This window comes from Podarcis bocagei (genome assembly GCF_964188305.1).
Source record: "Podarcis bocagei genome assembly, chromosome: 11".
Classification (NCBI taxonomy): domain Eukaryota; kingdom Metazoa; phylum Chordata; class Lepidosauria; order Squamata; family Lacertidae; genus Podarcis; species Podarcis bocagei.
Genome location: NC_138136.1, coordinates 49,629,700 through 49,645,484, shown reverse-complemented (window position 1 = coordinate 49,645,484; position 15,785 = coordinate 49,629,700). Strand labels below are relative to the sequence as shown.

The 15,785-nt window shown below is 45.7% G+C and overlaps 1 protein-coding gene across 4 annotated transcripts in view; it reads right to left on the bottom strand.

Annotated features, from left to right (window-relative positions):
• PDZD2 (PDZ domain containing 2) overlaps positions 1–15,785 on the bottom strand; it is a 245,239-nt gene that overhangs the window by 159,500 nt on the left and 69,954 nt on the right. For all 4 annotated transcript variants that reach the window (XM_081212580.1, XM_081212583.1, XM_081212582.1 and 1 more), the window contains exon 2: positions 11,608–12,470. In XM_081212580.1, the coding sequence (XP_081068706.1) occupies positions 11,608–12,083 (476 nt within the window). In that variant the 5' untranslated portion in view covers positions 12,084–12,470. The remainder of the gene's footprint in view (positions 1–11,607; positions 12,471–15,785) is intronic.

Here is a 15,785-nt window from a genome sequence, read left to right as displayed (position 1 = left end):
TGTTGCAGGACCACAATTCCCATCATTCTGAACCCTTGGCCATAGCGGCTGGGGATAATGCGGGTTGGAGTCCTGAGAGCCACAGACTCTCTGGAATACTGTGTCCAGTTCTGGGCTGTTGGCAAGCTGGAACGTGTGCAGAGGAGGGCAACCAAGATGATCAAGGGTCTGGAAACCAAGCCTTATGAGGAATGGTCGAGGGAGCTGGGTATGTTTAGCCTTGATAAGAGGAGACTGAGAAGAGATAATATAGCCATTCTGAAATATCTAAAGGGTTGTCACAGGAAAGATGGAGCAAGCTTGTTTTTGCCTGGTGGTGGCTAGGGCCTGAACTGATGGATTCAAGTTACAAGGAGGGTGATTCCAACTAAACATCAGAAAAAACTGTTTGAAAATAAGAGCTGTTCGAGAGTGGAACGGACTGCCTCAGGAGGTTCTTAAGCAGAGGTTGGCTGGCCATCTGTCATGGATACTTTGGCTGAGATTTCTGCATTGCAGTGGGGTGAACCCTTAGTATTCCTTCCAATTCTCAACCATCATTGTCCTGGTCTGCTTTGTGAGCAAATAGTGGCTATCCACACCAGGGGGAGAATGGGGCATGAAGAATAGAATCCCAGAATTGGAAGGGGTCCCAGGGTCATCTAGTCCAACCCCCTGAAATGCAGGAATCTCAACGCGCAGTCCCCCATCCAATTCAAAACCATACCGGACCCTGCTTAGCAAATGTGCTAGCAGTTTCTTTTCTGCTGCACCACTGGCTTCACATCTCTGAGCTGCCCACAGCCATGCCTCTTCGGCATTGTGCAGTGAACGATGCCAATTTAAAACAGCAGCAGGATCCAGTTTTCTACACATCTTTATTTAACACACAGGGTGCATTTTGCATTAGAAAAAAACCCTCGTTGATTCTGAAGACCTCGCCCTCTAAATACCTGCGTGCTTTGGCATCAATATAAATCAGTTTTATTGTCTCTTTCTCCACAGCATAAGTAGCGAGTGATTGAATTCCACGGACCTGTAACTGCATTAGCCAGTTCTATCTGAATGAAGAATTTATGATTCAGAGCTTCCTGCTTTCCGATACCTCATGCTTATTTCCTTAACACTCAACACTCCACTTGAGCAAGAGGAGACGTGTGCAAAGGGGTCTGCAGGTGTGTGTCATCGTCCCCCAAAGCTGGAAGTCCCAGTTCTGGAGCCAGGGCCTGTCCAGAGCCCCAAGCAGGTTATCTCAAAAGCACCACCAGCCATCTATTCTGGAAGTTGGACAGAGGATCAAAGGGCTGGATTCCATTACACTTCCAAACAGATGGACTGTGCGATTGATGGTCGATGTAGTTCCTGGACTGGGGATCTCTGCCTGGGGAAATACACACACACTGTTCACATGCACATTTCTTCCTGTTGGATCAGGGCAATGGTAAATAAGGTCCAGGGTGCAAATTTGTTCCTTGTTGATAGGGCATTTACCCACTCTCTCTTGCCTCTGCTCACTGCTTTATTCAAAAGTGCACAACTGAACTGAAACATTAAAAAGAATATGAACCAAGCTGGGTGGGAATCTGGGACAAACTGGTAAATAAGTTAAATACAAAGTGTGGGGTTCAACTAATGGAAGACCACACAAGGTCTTCTGTTAGCCCAAAAGCGCTCCCCTGTGTACCCCCTGAAATCAGCTCTGAGGGTAACCCAAAGAACAGTGTATAGCAGGAGGAGAGATTGTTTTATCTGGCTGAAATACAGTGGTACCTCAGTTTTCAAACGTAATCCGTTCCGGTAGACCATTCGGGTTCTGAAACGTTCGAAAACCGAAAACTCAACAGCTGACAGCTAGGCCTCAGGATCTTGCACTCAGAAGAAGCCACGCGGCATGTTCGACTTCTGAGGCATGTTCGAAAATCAAAGCATTTACTTCTGGGTTTACGGCATTCAAAAAACAAAATGTTTGTCAACGGAGATGTTCGAAAACCGAGGTACCACTGTACTTGCACTGATGGACTGACTGTCACAGTGCTATGTTGAATTTCTCCCACATATGTTTTCATTACTTTTAAAAGTACAGAAGAACTCTACAATGCAGCAGCAAGAAAGCCTATTCAGGATTGGAACCTTTCACCTCTGAAACCTATACAGTGGTGCCCCGCAAGACGAATGCCTCGCAAGACGGAAAACCCGCTAGACGAAAGGGTTTTCCGTTTTTGAGCTGCTTTGCAAGACGATTTTCTCTATGGGCTTGCTTTGCAAGACGAAAACGTCTTGCGAGTGTTCTGGTTTTTTTCCGCTTCCCCCCCCTTTTTTCTAAGCCGCTAAGCCACTAATAGCCTTTTAGCCGCTAAGCCTTTAATAGCCGCTAAACCGCTAATAGCGCTAATCCACTAAGCCGCTAATAGGGTTGCTTCGCAAGACGGAAAAACCGCTAGACGAAGAGACTCGCAGAACGGATTAATTTCGTCTTGCGAGGCACCACTGTATTGGCATCAGTGACAACTTCTCTCCTGGGGAAATAGCAACTCTCAGGGGAAGATTTTAACTCGAACCACAAATCACCACACGGAGGAAAAGGGTGAACCCTGCCCCTCCTCTCATGTAACAGACTCAATTCTGCTATCCTCCTGCCCCCAGGCTGCTCTTTTTAAAGTAAGAACAAAAGCTGGAATGCTTCCATGCATTTAACATATCATAAACTTTTGGCCCTCCACCAGAAACACTTGGGCAGCACAACCATAAATGCAGCAGTTCTGCAGTTATATACACATTAGCAGCTTAAAACACACGGTCATTTACCCCTGCTGTGCAGTTGAATGTTGAGGTACACGCCAGAAAGAGCGTAGGGAAGTCTTCACCCAAAGTCCATTTATCCGCTTGGTTTCTCCATCCCTGCGACCACACCCAAACTCCTATTCGTGAAGCGGTCAACTGCACATGTGCAAGAAACTGTCTCAAATGGACACACCTCAGCTTAACGGTGAAGTGACTGTGGCTTACCTTTTCGAATCAGATGGAAGCTGGTTTGAGGGGAAACCAATCAAGCAAGAAACTAAAGGATGGCTCTTCATTAGGGGTAATGTCGTGCATACACGAAAAGTCACACGTACACAGGCTATCATTTGCACCGCCCAGAAATGCTGTTGTAGACTTAATCTGGAGTCATCCTTCTCAGGCCCATTTCCCAGGGATGCAAAACAAAAAAACAAGTACAGTATTTTTCGCTCTATAAGATGCACCAGACCACAAGACGCATCTAGTTTTTGGAGGAGGAAAACAAGAAAAAAAATATTCTGAATCTCAGAAGCCAGAACAGCAAGAGGGATCACTGAGCAGCGAAAGCAGCAATCCCTCTTGCTGTTCTGGCTTCTGGGATAGCTGTGCAGCCTGCATTCGCTCCATAAGACGCACACACATTTCCCCTTACTTTTTAGGAGGGAAAAAGTGAGTCTTATAGAGCAAAAAATATGGTACACTCACCCACAATCTCATCCAAACTCATTTCAGTTCAGAAGGATGTGTGCATGGAACAGTTCCCTTCAGCTAAAGGGAAAGGAAATATATTTGTAGCTCGCATGCCTACTGGTGTACAGTCGTACCTCAGAAGTCGAACAGAACCCGTTCTGGAAGTCTGCTCGACTTCCAAAATGTTTGGAAACCAAGGCACTGCTTCCGATTGGCTGCAGGAAGCCACATCAGACGTTCGGGTTCCAAAGAACGTTCACAAACCGGAACATTCACTTCTGGGTTTGCTGCATTCAGGAGCCAAAACATTGGACTCACAAGGCATTTGACTTCCAAGGTATGACTGTATTTACTTCTTGCTTCTCCCCATCTCTGTTCCAGGATGCAGCAGCAACTCAGCCATGCGGATATCAGGTGAGGAGCGTAGGCCCACAACACTGCTACTGGCCACATGGGCATCAAAGCGCGCACAGTGTTTCAGATCATAGTGGCAAAATCATGTCAGGAGCTACCAAGTCTCAAGTTGGGAGACATTCGATTTGTGAACTGCATGTTGCATGACCACTCCAGTGACTCCTAATAGTCATCCAAGGTGACTATTAGGACCTTCTGGACAGGAAGGACTAGACGGTGGCTTCCTGTTCCTGTTAAGGCTCATTTGGCCAATAATAAGGCCTTCCTGAGTTCTGCCATGTGTCCCTGTATCCTTTGGTTTCTCTTCAGTTCTGACCTGCCTCTTTGTGTGTTCCTTTATTATAAATTTTCCAAGTTTGTGCATTGATTGCTTCAGGCTATAAAGCAAAGTGGTGTACATGAACATAAAAGTGAGACAAAATACAGAAAGCAATAATAATGCAAGTTCTAAAAACAACTATTATTCCTAAAAGCAAATTACAGTGGTACCTCGGGTTACAGACGCTTCAGGTTACAGATTCCGCCAACCCAGAAATAGTACCTCGGGTTAAGAACTTTGCTTCAGGATGAGAACAGAAATCACGTGACGGTGGCACGGTGGCAGCGGGAGGCCCCATTAGCTAGAGTGGTGCTTCAGGTTAAGAACGGTTTCAGGTTAAGAACGGACCTCCAGAACAAATCAAGTTCTTAACCCGAGGTACCACTGTATAAGAATAATAAAACCATTTCTAGACTGAGTTACGCACCAGACATTCAATGCAAGACTCCCCCACCCAAAGAATCATGTGAACTATAGTTTGCTAAGGAGCTGGGAACTGTAGGGGTAAACTACAGCTCCCATATTTTGTTGGGGTTGTTGTTGTTGTTGTTGTTGTGCTTTATATGTCTAGTGTGTATGCAGCCCTGGAGATATAAAATTATCATTGTTCCTGCCTCCTCATTAGTCTTCAGTCTTAACGTGATCACCCTAGATTCTAGCTCCAGGACTACAGTACCTGAAACTGTTGTCTGTAGCCAAACAATGACAAAATGTCAAAGTCTTGCAACTTCTCCCTATTAAGCAAATATTTCAAAACAAGCAAAAAAGATGGCAAAAAGGGACTGAACATAAAACATCATTTGCCATATTCTCAGCGCATCTGCAGCAATGGATACCCAACCCTATCTCATTTTCCTGCAGACAAAATATGAAGCCACCAGACCAGATCAAATTGCAGCGTTGAAATCTGTGCCTTATGCCTTTTTTAGCCATAGAATCTGCACAATGAATCTTTAAGGGACGCCACTAGAGGGAGATATGGTCACAGAGACTGCCAGCATATTAAAATCAGACTGCTGCAAATACTGCTGAGGCGAAGTGTGTGTGCCTATGTGTGTAGGGGAATACGACAGTTCATTCATCCTGAAATCTGCATGCAAAAATCCAAGATCTGCTCCCCACACCACACATCAGAAACTCTGATCAGATACCCGGGTTTCTCTTCAGGTCATATATAAATTCAGGCTTGATATTCACGTTTTAAGTTATGAGTGAAGCTCTAGCGCAGAAAGTAGAAATCAGCTTTTGAAGATTCTTCCTGAAGGCACAACATTTGTAACAGCACATCTAGCCTTTTTTTTTTTGCGTAATTCAACCATCAAATGCCTATGTTGCCATAATAGTAAACATTCCCTGGAACCATTGTTTCTGCTATTCACTTAATATAAATTTAGCTTCAACAGTTGCTGCAAGTCAGTGTACGCAACACTGTCCTAGATGGACCAACAGTCTACCGTATTTTTCACTCCATAAGGTGCACCGAACCATAAGGCGCACCTAATTTTTAGAGGGGGAAATCAAGGAAAAAAATATTAAACCCCCCCCCCAGCCCCAAAGAGCTTCTCCCAGAGCTTCTCTAAGGAAGCCATGACCGTGAGCGGGATGGATCCCGCTCACTGTCTTGGCCTCTGCCATAGCTGCGCGCAACCTCTCTGGCCGGGAGAGGCTGCGCGCGGCTAAAGAAGCCAAGACAGCAAACGCGCTCCATCCCACTTGCTGTCTTGGCTTCCTCTTTAGCTGCGCACAGCCTCTCCTGCCAGAGGGGCTGCGCACGGCTAAAGCCCCTCCGGCTTCCTGCGCGCAGATATGGCAGAGGCCAGGACAGCCTCTGGATGGATCCTGCTCACGGTCATGGCTTCTTTAGCTGCACACAGCCTCTCCAGCCGGGAGAAGCTGCATGAGGCTATGGCAGAAGCCCCACCTCCCGCAAAAGCCCACAGGAGCTGCACACCCTTTAAGGACCGGGTGGCTCCTGTGGGCTTTTCTATGAGGAGGAAGAAGGGACTGACTGGCCGCGTCAGTCCCTTCTCCCTCCTGGGGAAAAGCCCGCAAGAGTCTCGTGGAGCTTGTGTACAGCTCTTGGGGGCTTTTCCTGCCTGCCTGCCTCCTGCATTCGCTCCACAGGACACACACACATTTCCCCTTACTTTTTAGGAGGGAAAAGGTGCGTCTTATGGAGCGAAAAATACGATACCTCAGTATAAGGCAGTTTCCTATGCTACCCAGCTGGTAATGCTTAGGAGTATTCACCTCATACGGCTACAATCACCACATTGCAAGTCTCTAGCATACACAAATTTGTCGAGCCAGTTCAATGCATTTAAATAAGGCATGCTAGTTATTTTCCTGTAACTCCCTAGCATCTGGAAAACTAAGAAGTTAAATGAAGAGGGGTTCCCAAGTACCTGGAAAGATTTGTATTTGGAAGTGCATGGATCTAAAATTCTCAATTAGGGTGCAAGGAAGCATTATTTGCAGTGTGGGATGTTTTGGTAATGTTTGTGTAGCCACCAACCTATTTCTCTGCCTCAAAAGGGGCAAAAAGTCACTTATTTTGACACCGATCATCTGAAAGAATCCAATAGGCTAAGAAATGCAGAAACTGGTTCAGGAAGAAAAACCCTCACTCCAATTCTTGTATTGCAAAATATGACAGATTACAAAATTTATGTAACATTTAATTTCAACTCTACTTCAGACTTTTGTTTGTTCGGTCAGAGGTTTTTAAGATTCCAGCCATTTGGGAACTTTGCCCACACCAACTTGTCTCAAGAATAACCTCTCTCTCCTGGAGAAAACCTGTGCATTAGATTGTAGATCATGCTGTGAGGTGGTGTTTGCGTACGAATGTTGCCCAGGACTCTTGAACTTCATCATCAGTCATTGCAAACTGATGCTCCACCCTACAAAGCGCCTAATGTTTCCCAGTGATTGCACATTGCAGAGGAGTGGAGCTGGACTAACAGTAACAAGCAACCTGCCATTGCCATGACTTACCTTCTCATGGTGGAAACTCTTTTATTAGTTGAGATTCCTGCCTTGCAGGGGGCTGTTCTGAGTTTGAAAAGCATTCAGTCTACCCTGCATTTTCCATTGCATCCCTGAATGACACTGACCCTATACTATACTATGTATGGGCTTCAAACTGGTGTGTAGCGTGGAATAGCTTAGTGAACCCGTGTTGACATTTCCAGTTAACAAGGAGAAACTATGGGGCTATACTGGCTATGGGGCAGGGGCAGCAGCAGTGTGACTTTGGGGTGGATAGCCTTTTCCGTTGCACACTTCTATTTGCAGAGTATTTCAGACATTCCATTCACTGGGGACCCTAGTTTTAATTATTTGCCACTCAGAAAGCTTCAAAAGGAATCCTGGTCTCCCAGCAAAAAATGTGCCACACATCCAACACATGACATTTCTTGGAATAAGCCTTAGAAATGGAATTAGCTGCTTTTCCTGTTTTTGAAAGAAGAAAACAAGGGCGCTCAGTTAGAAATCCTGGCAAACCGAAATGTATAAATCCACCTTTTCCGTGTGTGTTTTTGGTGCAAATATTTCATAAAGAATTATGGCGCGCGGAGTATATGACAGGTTTATTTATTTGCTTTGGTCTAACCTCTTTGGCTTGCGTACTGAAATTCCATGGCAAATCATAAATTCTCTGTTGAATTAAGAATATCAGAAGAGCCCTGGATTGTTTTTGCAAGTGTCTAAGTCAAATGCCTCTAACAAGCAAAGTATGGGCGTGATGCCCTGGCCAGCTACTGTTGCTTGTCTCCAGTACTGAGCATCGCTGCATCCTCATTCCAGGTTTTTTTAAGCATCTGAAGAAAGGACAACAGTGTGGCCTCTTGTCTGAAGTTACGCATGCGCATAAAACAGTGGTTCACAAAGGTGTGGCATGCCACACTGGAGTAGCAAGAAGATTCAAGGACAGTCAAAGAAACATTTAAACATTTCAGTGTAGTACGGTATCAAAATAATTTGTTTTTATTTGCCGAAGGTGGATAGGTATCTTTTCATAACGGCAGCAAGTGCATCAAGGTCAATCCTTTTGTGATCCAGAATCACCATTCAGACAAAGCGCTGGAGAAGACTCGTTTATAATTGTGTTTTGGGAATGATTCATGTTCTTATGCATTGCTTTATACTTTCTGGGTGTCCCGTGAGCATATTATAAAGTACTTGTGTTTTGTGCTATAAATCAAGCACTGCTGGGAGTTGTTTTTTGTTTTGTTTCCCAATGTATTTCTTATGAATAAAAAAAATGGTGCGGTGCAAGCAAATTTTTATTTTCAAAGTGTGGCCTAGAGGGGGAAAAAGTTTGAGAACCACTGGCGTAAACAATTTATTGTGTTGTGGGTGCAGGGGGTCATTTTCAAATGAGGAGGAGCCACAACTCACTAGGACAGCACATCCTTTGCACATGTAAGGTCTCGAGTTCAATCCTTGCTATCTCCAGTTAAAAGGATAAGGGAGCAGTTGATGAGAAAGCCCTCTCCCTGGGACTAGGGAGAACAGCTGCCAGTATTAGAAACTGAGATATGAAAGCTAGGAGCTAAATGGCACCTTAAACCTAGGTTATGGGTGTCACGACTGAGTGTCTAGGCACGCTTTTTTATAGCAAGAATACAAAGCTGAAAATGAATGGACTGCAGCTAAAATCTTAAGCTCATTTTTCACATGGTCTGGTATCTGAAGGCTGCAAAAAACAAAGCCATACTTCCCTGTCCCACCCCCCTAATATTGTCAAGAGGGCCTCTTCTCCAGTCTTCAGAGAGTGGCTGGAAGTGGGGGGGCAGAAAAAGTCCTCCTTTCCTTCCACTCTGCAGTTTTAATCTGAAATCTTAGGTGCAGTACTGCGCCCAGAGCTCAGAAACTGCTCGCACTAATGAATTTCCCTGTCGCAAAACGCACCTAGAACAATGAGAATTTTGAACGCTGCCAGTAAGAATGGGCAATACTGGAGAAATAGTCTGGCCTGCTGTAAGGCAGTTTCCTATGTACTGGGGTAGGGGAGGAACCTGCACAAACTTATTGGAAGTACAGTGGTACCCCGGGGTACATACACGTCAGGTTACAGACGCTTCAGGTTACAGACTCCGCTAACCCAGAAATATTACCTCGGGTTAAGAACTTTGCTTCAGGATGAGAACAGAAATCGTGCTCCAGCGGTGCATCAGCAGCAGGAGGCCCCATTAGCTAAAGTGGTGCTTCAGGTTAAGAACAGTTTCAGGTTAAGAATGGAGCTCCGGAACGAATTAAGTACTTAACCCGAGGTACCACTGTATACAACCTTCCTCCCCCCGTGTTTACACTGTAGAAGTTTATAGCACAATCCCAGGACATCAGTCTGCACACGCGCGGGTTGCAATTTGGTGCTTCTGCGCATGCGCAAAGCACAATTCAGAGCTTCTGCACATGTGCGACCGCCGAAACCCGGAAGTAACCCGCTCCAGTACTTCTGGGTTTCGGCAGTCAGTAACCCCAAAAAAGTGGCTGTAACCCAAGGTATGACTGAATATGCAATTTCATGTATATGCACGGTACCCAGGAACTTAAGTGGGAAGGTGCCTGTATACATGAATATATATTTATTGACTTAACACAGGTGCCTCAGAGGATCTTACGCAGAGATTGTGCAAAGAAGGTAGAGAAATTACTGAGTCACCACGTATGTTAGGACAGCAACCTCCTACAGAAAAATCTAAGCAGCATATGTCTATTTCTATGGAGTGCAGAACTTAATGGGCTGTGTTCCCACAGAAGCTTGTCTTTAAAGGAGGGCACTATTTTATTTTATTTTATTTTATTATTTTATTTTATTTTATTTATTTTATTTTATTTTATTTTACTTTATTTTAAAAGGTAAAGGGCATTGAAGAGCAGCAGGGCACTGGATGTGACATTCCCTTGCAACACACACCTGTTAAGAAGGAAGATGAAATTAAGTCCAAGTAGCACGTGTCAGTGCTCTAAGCCCAGAGGGAAGTGTCAGATCAAATAAGGAGAATGCAAAGCTCTTTAACAGAAAGAAAAAAAGACTTTATTCCTAAAGTACTTTGACACGCACAGGCTGCTCTTTTCTCTTCAGATCTGCCTCCTCTTTCGATAAGGTTTTCCCGCAACTCCTCCAGACCCTCCGCAGCATTCATTTCTATATTTGCATTATTCGGTGGCATTTGTGGGCAGCCCCAAGACAGCCCCGCCGGCCATTGCATGCAGGCCTGGTGCAATGGGGCAAGGCATGTTCCCATATCCAGCCCCACCCCCAAGATGCTAGAGCCACTGGGGGAACATCCCTGAAAGGGCCCCAAACCATCTCGGCTGCTTTGGGGACCTCGATAGTTTTGTGAGCACATCCTTGACTCTTTGCAAGCATAAAAAGTTTCCTATTCCTGCCCAGTCCTTATTGGGCTCAACACTAAGACAGCACAGCAATCTGCAGAAAGCCAATAGGATTCAGTACTCTGTCCTTGCCAAATTCCCAACTGCTACCAGAGACCTGAAGGAGTATTAGCACACAAAACTGCACCGGACGTTTTCCCCACCCAACGCCTGCACCGATTGTTCATCTAGCTCCAAAACAGTGAACACTACAAGCCAGTGGGGCGAGTGGTGGCGGTGATGACTCCTCCTTTCTCTTTCCTCAAGACATCTGCAAGCAAGCTTTGGAAGCACTTCCAGCTGTATCCCCATTTACGCTAACGAAACCCACATTTTGGATCCCTGGTGATGGTAGTGGAACATTTGCGGTTTCTGCCTTGTTGATCAAAACATACCAGATGCACTACTATATCAGCATGAGATAGTGCAGCCTTCCTCAACCTGTGGGTTCCCAGATGTTGTTGAACTACAACTCCCATCACCCCTAGCTAGCAAGGCCAGAGCTCAGGGATGATGGGAGTTGTAGTCCAACAACATCTGGGGACCCACAGGTTGAGAACCGCTGGGATAGTGCATGGATGGGAAATGGCTCATTTAAGATCACTACCTAGGTAGAGAAAAGGGACGCGGGTGGCACTATGGGTTAAACCACAGAGCCTAGGACTCGCCGATCAGAAGGTCGGTGGTTCAAATCCCCATGATGGGGTGAGCTCCCATTGCTCGGTCCCTGCTCCTGCCAACCTAGCAGTTCGAAAGCACGTCAAAGCGCAAGTAGATAAATAGGTACCACTCCGGCGGGAAGGTAAACGGTGTTTCCGTGTGCTGCTCTGGTTCGCCAGAAGCGGCTTAGTCATGGTGGCCACATGACCCGGAAGCTGTACGCCGGCTCCCTCGGCCAGTAAAGCGAGATGAGTGTCGCAACCCAAGAGTCGGCCACGACTGGACCTGGTCAGGGGTCCCTTTACCTTTACCTAGGTAGAGAGATGGCTTAAACACAATGATTTTGCATGCCAACCGAGTTTATTTAAACCTCCTACCTTGCACCGCTGATATCGACTCCGACCATCAATTGTCCATTCAGCGAAAGGATCTCATCTCGCAAGCGAACCTTTCCACATTTCCCCGCAGGGCTGTTTTTCTTTAAGTCGGTGACCCAGATGCTTCCGACATCCAGCACCGGACCCTTATGCCCCTTCCTCTTCCTCCCCACTCTCCTCTTTTCACCATAGTCCCCCAGAGCAGGGATGTTCCCAAAACTTAGGCCGAGCGCCTCTGTCTTTCCTGGATCCTTGGTCAGGTACAGTGTGCAGATCTCCATATCCACAAAGCAAGTACCATGTTGCAGTTTGCCCTCCTCTATTGGGAAGTTAAGCTGGATGTATTCCCTCAGCTTCTTAATGGCAGAGTGGCAAAGTCTGTGTTCCGGCTCCTCCACTTCCTCCTTCAGATGGTTTTGGAGCCACCGGTAAAGGATGGGAAGAAACAGCACCGCGTTCTCTGGAGTGATGGGCATTGTGGCCACGGCAGGGTCCCATTACGTGGTGAACCTGTTCCTGGAATGGGTGGTCGAGATTTGATCAACGCACCTTTCAGGATCAAGGTAGCTCTGTGCTTCATCAGCCGCCATACTGAGGGAAACCGAAAGCAAGGGAGGGAGCCCAAAGTAAAATAATAGGAATGAAAAAGTTCTCTCTTTTCTGCCGGTTTAGCCAAAGATAACAGAGCAGGCTTTTTAATTAAAAAGAATGAACACAATTGCTCTGGAGAATTCAGCAAGAAGAGGAAGGAAGCAGAGGTTGGGCTCTCTCCACAGCTGTCCGCACAGAAATCGCTCGGGCCCTCGCTGCTCCACCAGCAGCGACCATAATTGCTCCTCCGCATTCATCAACACCTGCTTGACCTAGAAAGGGGGAAACAACACAGTTAAAACCATAATTCTCACTCTCAAATAAAGGATTTGAGAGCTGTCTGCAATGCTCATTAATGAGAAAGCTTTCCTTAACGTTATTCTCTTTTCTCGTTAATTCTATAATCTGTTTTCTATTCATCTGTGTTTTTTAAATACACTCTTGGGTTATCAGTCATGTTCTGGAAAGACTACAGAAGAGGAACACGAGCAGGAATACAAGGAAATGTTTATAAATGCGCATGTCTTCCTGCACACTTGGAGATTATGTGTATGAATCTAGTATCTGCCCATTTAAGTCAAAACCAGTTTCCAAGATTCTGACATGCTCTAGTATGGCCATGACATGGAACACAATGAACAATGAGACACAAACTGAATGTGCATACGCATGCAGCCTACTTAATCTTGCTTATCATAACATGTCTACTTAACCTACACATTCTGCCAAAGTATGACCCTCCAAATTTGCCTTCGGTATTTTTGCTCTGGGTTGTAATGAACGCAGCCACGGGTTTGTCTTCTTTGTTATCACCCCTGGAATTACTGGTGGGATCCGCCTTTAAGGAATCCATGGGTGGAAATTTGTGCCTGGAGACAGTCAGGTCATGTATCCACAGCAGTGACCAGAGGAGGAATAACCGCTGGGAGGAGCGCAGAGAGAAGAAACGCCATGGTGTATCTGTAACAGCGAAACCAGACACCCTCATCTGCCCCAGCTGCAACAAAACATCTCTCTCCTGTATCTGTCTCTACAGCCACAGCAGGCACTGTAACTCTCCAATGATTTGATTTCACCCCCCAAAGGCACACTCTTCCATCGTCTGTCGAGACAGACAGATGCCAACAACATTATCCTGTGAAGCAAATATAAATTGTAGGCACATTTTTCTTTGTCATAGCTACTTTGTCCATTCTCCAGTCGTGCCTCCGGTTCACGTATAATTCGCCGCCCTCCAATCTCTCCCCCCCCCCACACAACATTCACAAGCTTAACCTCCGAACTGACTGCTCTTGCAACTGTGCTTAGCTTAGGGCCAGTCCTGGAGATGGAGCGAGGCAGCCAACTCAAGAAGCAGGTGACGCGTGATGGGGAACAGCAGCAAGGTGTGGGACGACAGCTGTCAATGCCACCTGTTCTGTATCTCCCAAGTTAGCCTCCCCCCCCCCTCAGATGCAATGGAGCATGTGGAATTAGGGGTGGAGGGGAATATCTTATCATCTACGGCAAAATGTCTTGGGCTAGCGCTATTGGTGCTCTTTCCTGTTCTCCACACTTGTCCAAATTCAGCTGATCCCTAATACTGCTGTTTTTGTGACTTCTGAGCAGTTGGAATGCTACACACACACACACACACACACACACACAAACACAATCCCTAAACCACCTAAGCAGCAGAACCACTTGAAGGTTGTGTACATGCTTATTTCACGTATTTCGCATATTTCATGTATTTCACAGTATACCTGAAGGAGCGTCTCCACCCCCATCGTTCTGCCCGGACGCTGAGGTCCAGCACCGAGGGCCTTCTGGCAGTTCCCTTGCTGCAAGAAGCCAAGTTACAGGGAACCAGGCAGAGGGCCTTCTCAGTAGTGGCATCCGTGCTGTGGAACGCCCTCCCACCAGATGTCAAAGAGAAAAACAACTACCAGAGTTTTAGAAGACATCTGAAGGCAGCCCTGTTTAGGGAAGCTTTTAATGCTTAATAGACTATTGTATTTTAATATTCTGTTGGAAGCCGCCCAGAGTGGCTGAGGAAACCCAGCCAGATGGGCGGGGTATAAATAATAAATTTTTATTTTTATTTTTATTTTTATTTCATACATCAAAGTCACAGCTCTTGCAGCCAATTGGTAGGGAGAATTCCAACCCGGCAGCCCGCATTCAGTTGTATGCAACAAAAATGTCCTGACAGCACAACAGAACTTCCATTCTCTATGCTCTTCCCAGTTGCCCTTGCCCCACTCTGCTCCAGAGGTTTGGTGGAAGCCCCAGTGGTACCTCGGGTTACAGATGCTTCAGGTTACAGACGCTTCAGGTTACAGACTCCGCTAACCCAGAAATAGTACCTTGGGTTAAGAACTTTGCTTCAGGATGAGAACAGAAATCGTGCTCTGGCAGCGCAGCGGCAGCAGGAGGCCCCATTAGCTAAAGTGGTACCTCATGTTATGAACAGTTCCAGGTTAAGAACGGACCTCCGGAACAAATTAAGTTCTTACCCCAAGGTACCACTGTAGAAGATTTGGGATGTACAGGGGGCGGGTACAGGAAGGGAACAGTCGACTGAGGAAGTGAAAGTCCTTGCACTAACGAGACTTTGAATACAACCCATTATTGTTTTCTCTTTCTCTGAATAATTTTGGCAAAAAAATAAAATTTACAATTTCCCTGCAAATCTACATTTTCTATCGTTCTTTTCACTTCATAGTATCCTCAAATACCTGAATGAGGAAAGTGCCCTAACAGTTTCAAGAAAGCTACCTTTGACCTTGCAAACAGAGATCCAGAGGGGTCTTTGAATTGGCACAAAGTCTAACGCTGAAAGCAGAAGAATAACATCTAAAAGGCGGGCATACATGAAGAAGAACAATGCAACGCTAATATTTCTCAAGATTACTTTATTAAACCAGTCCCAGAGCATTTTGGGATATCCTGATTACATGCAAAGTTTTGTTTCATCCCCTCTAACAAATTGAGTTCTTCCTTCCTTTTACGTCCCTCCCAGCGGAGTATCGAAAGCGTCCTCAGTACCAATTTCCTGGCTTATAGAAAGAGAATTTTTTTTTATAAAAAAAGGAGACAAAAGTAATTACAATGCCCATTGCTGACTCTTCAAGATCTGATTTATTTGCATACATTCTTCAGATACTATTTTTGAAAGATTGTGTATTAGACTCATCCAAAGCTCAGCCCATTTTGACATTTTTTTAAATGTGTTGTTCATCTCCCTCAAAAGGGCAGGCTGTGGTTTAGATAATGCTAGAGCTTCTAGAAGGCCAAACCAGAAGAGACACCATTCACGAAATATAGACATTACATGAAAAGGCTTCTTAAACTCAATTGGTGGTGCAGGGACAACTAATCTGGACAGGGACCCTGCCATGCGAAGTGAAGAGGATTTGATTTTTTTTGCCCTCTGCTGCAGTCCCAACGTGGAGTCAGTCTTCCATGCTATTTACATCGGGGAAACCACCCACTGAAGCAGATGGCAGTTCCCCCAGGCACATGTCACCCCCAGGCATTCACCAGATTGGGACCACAGTAGAAAGTAAAAGGTTAAGGCTTGTGACCTCGTGCATACCTGGTTC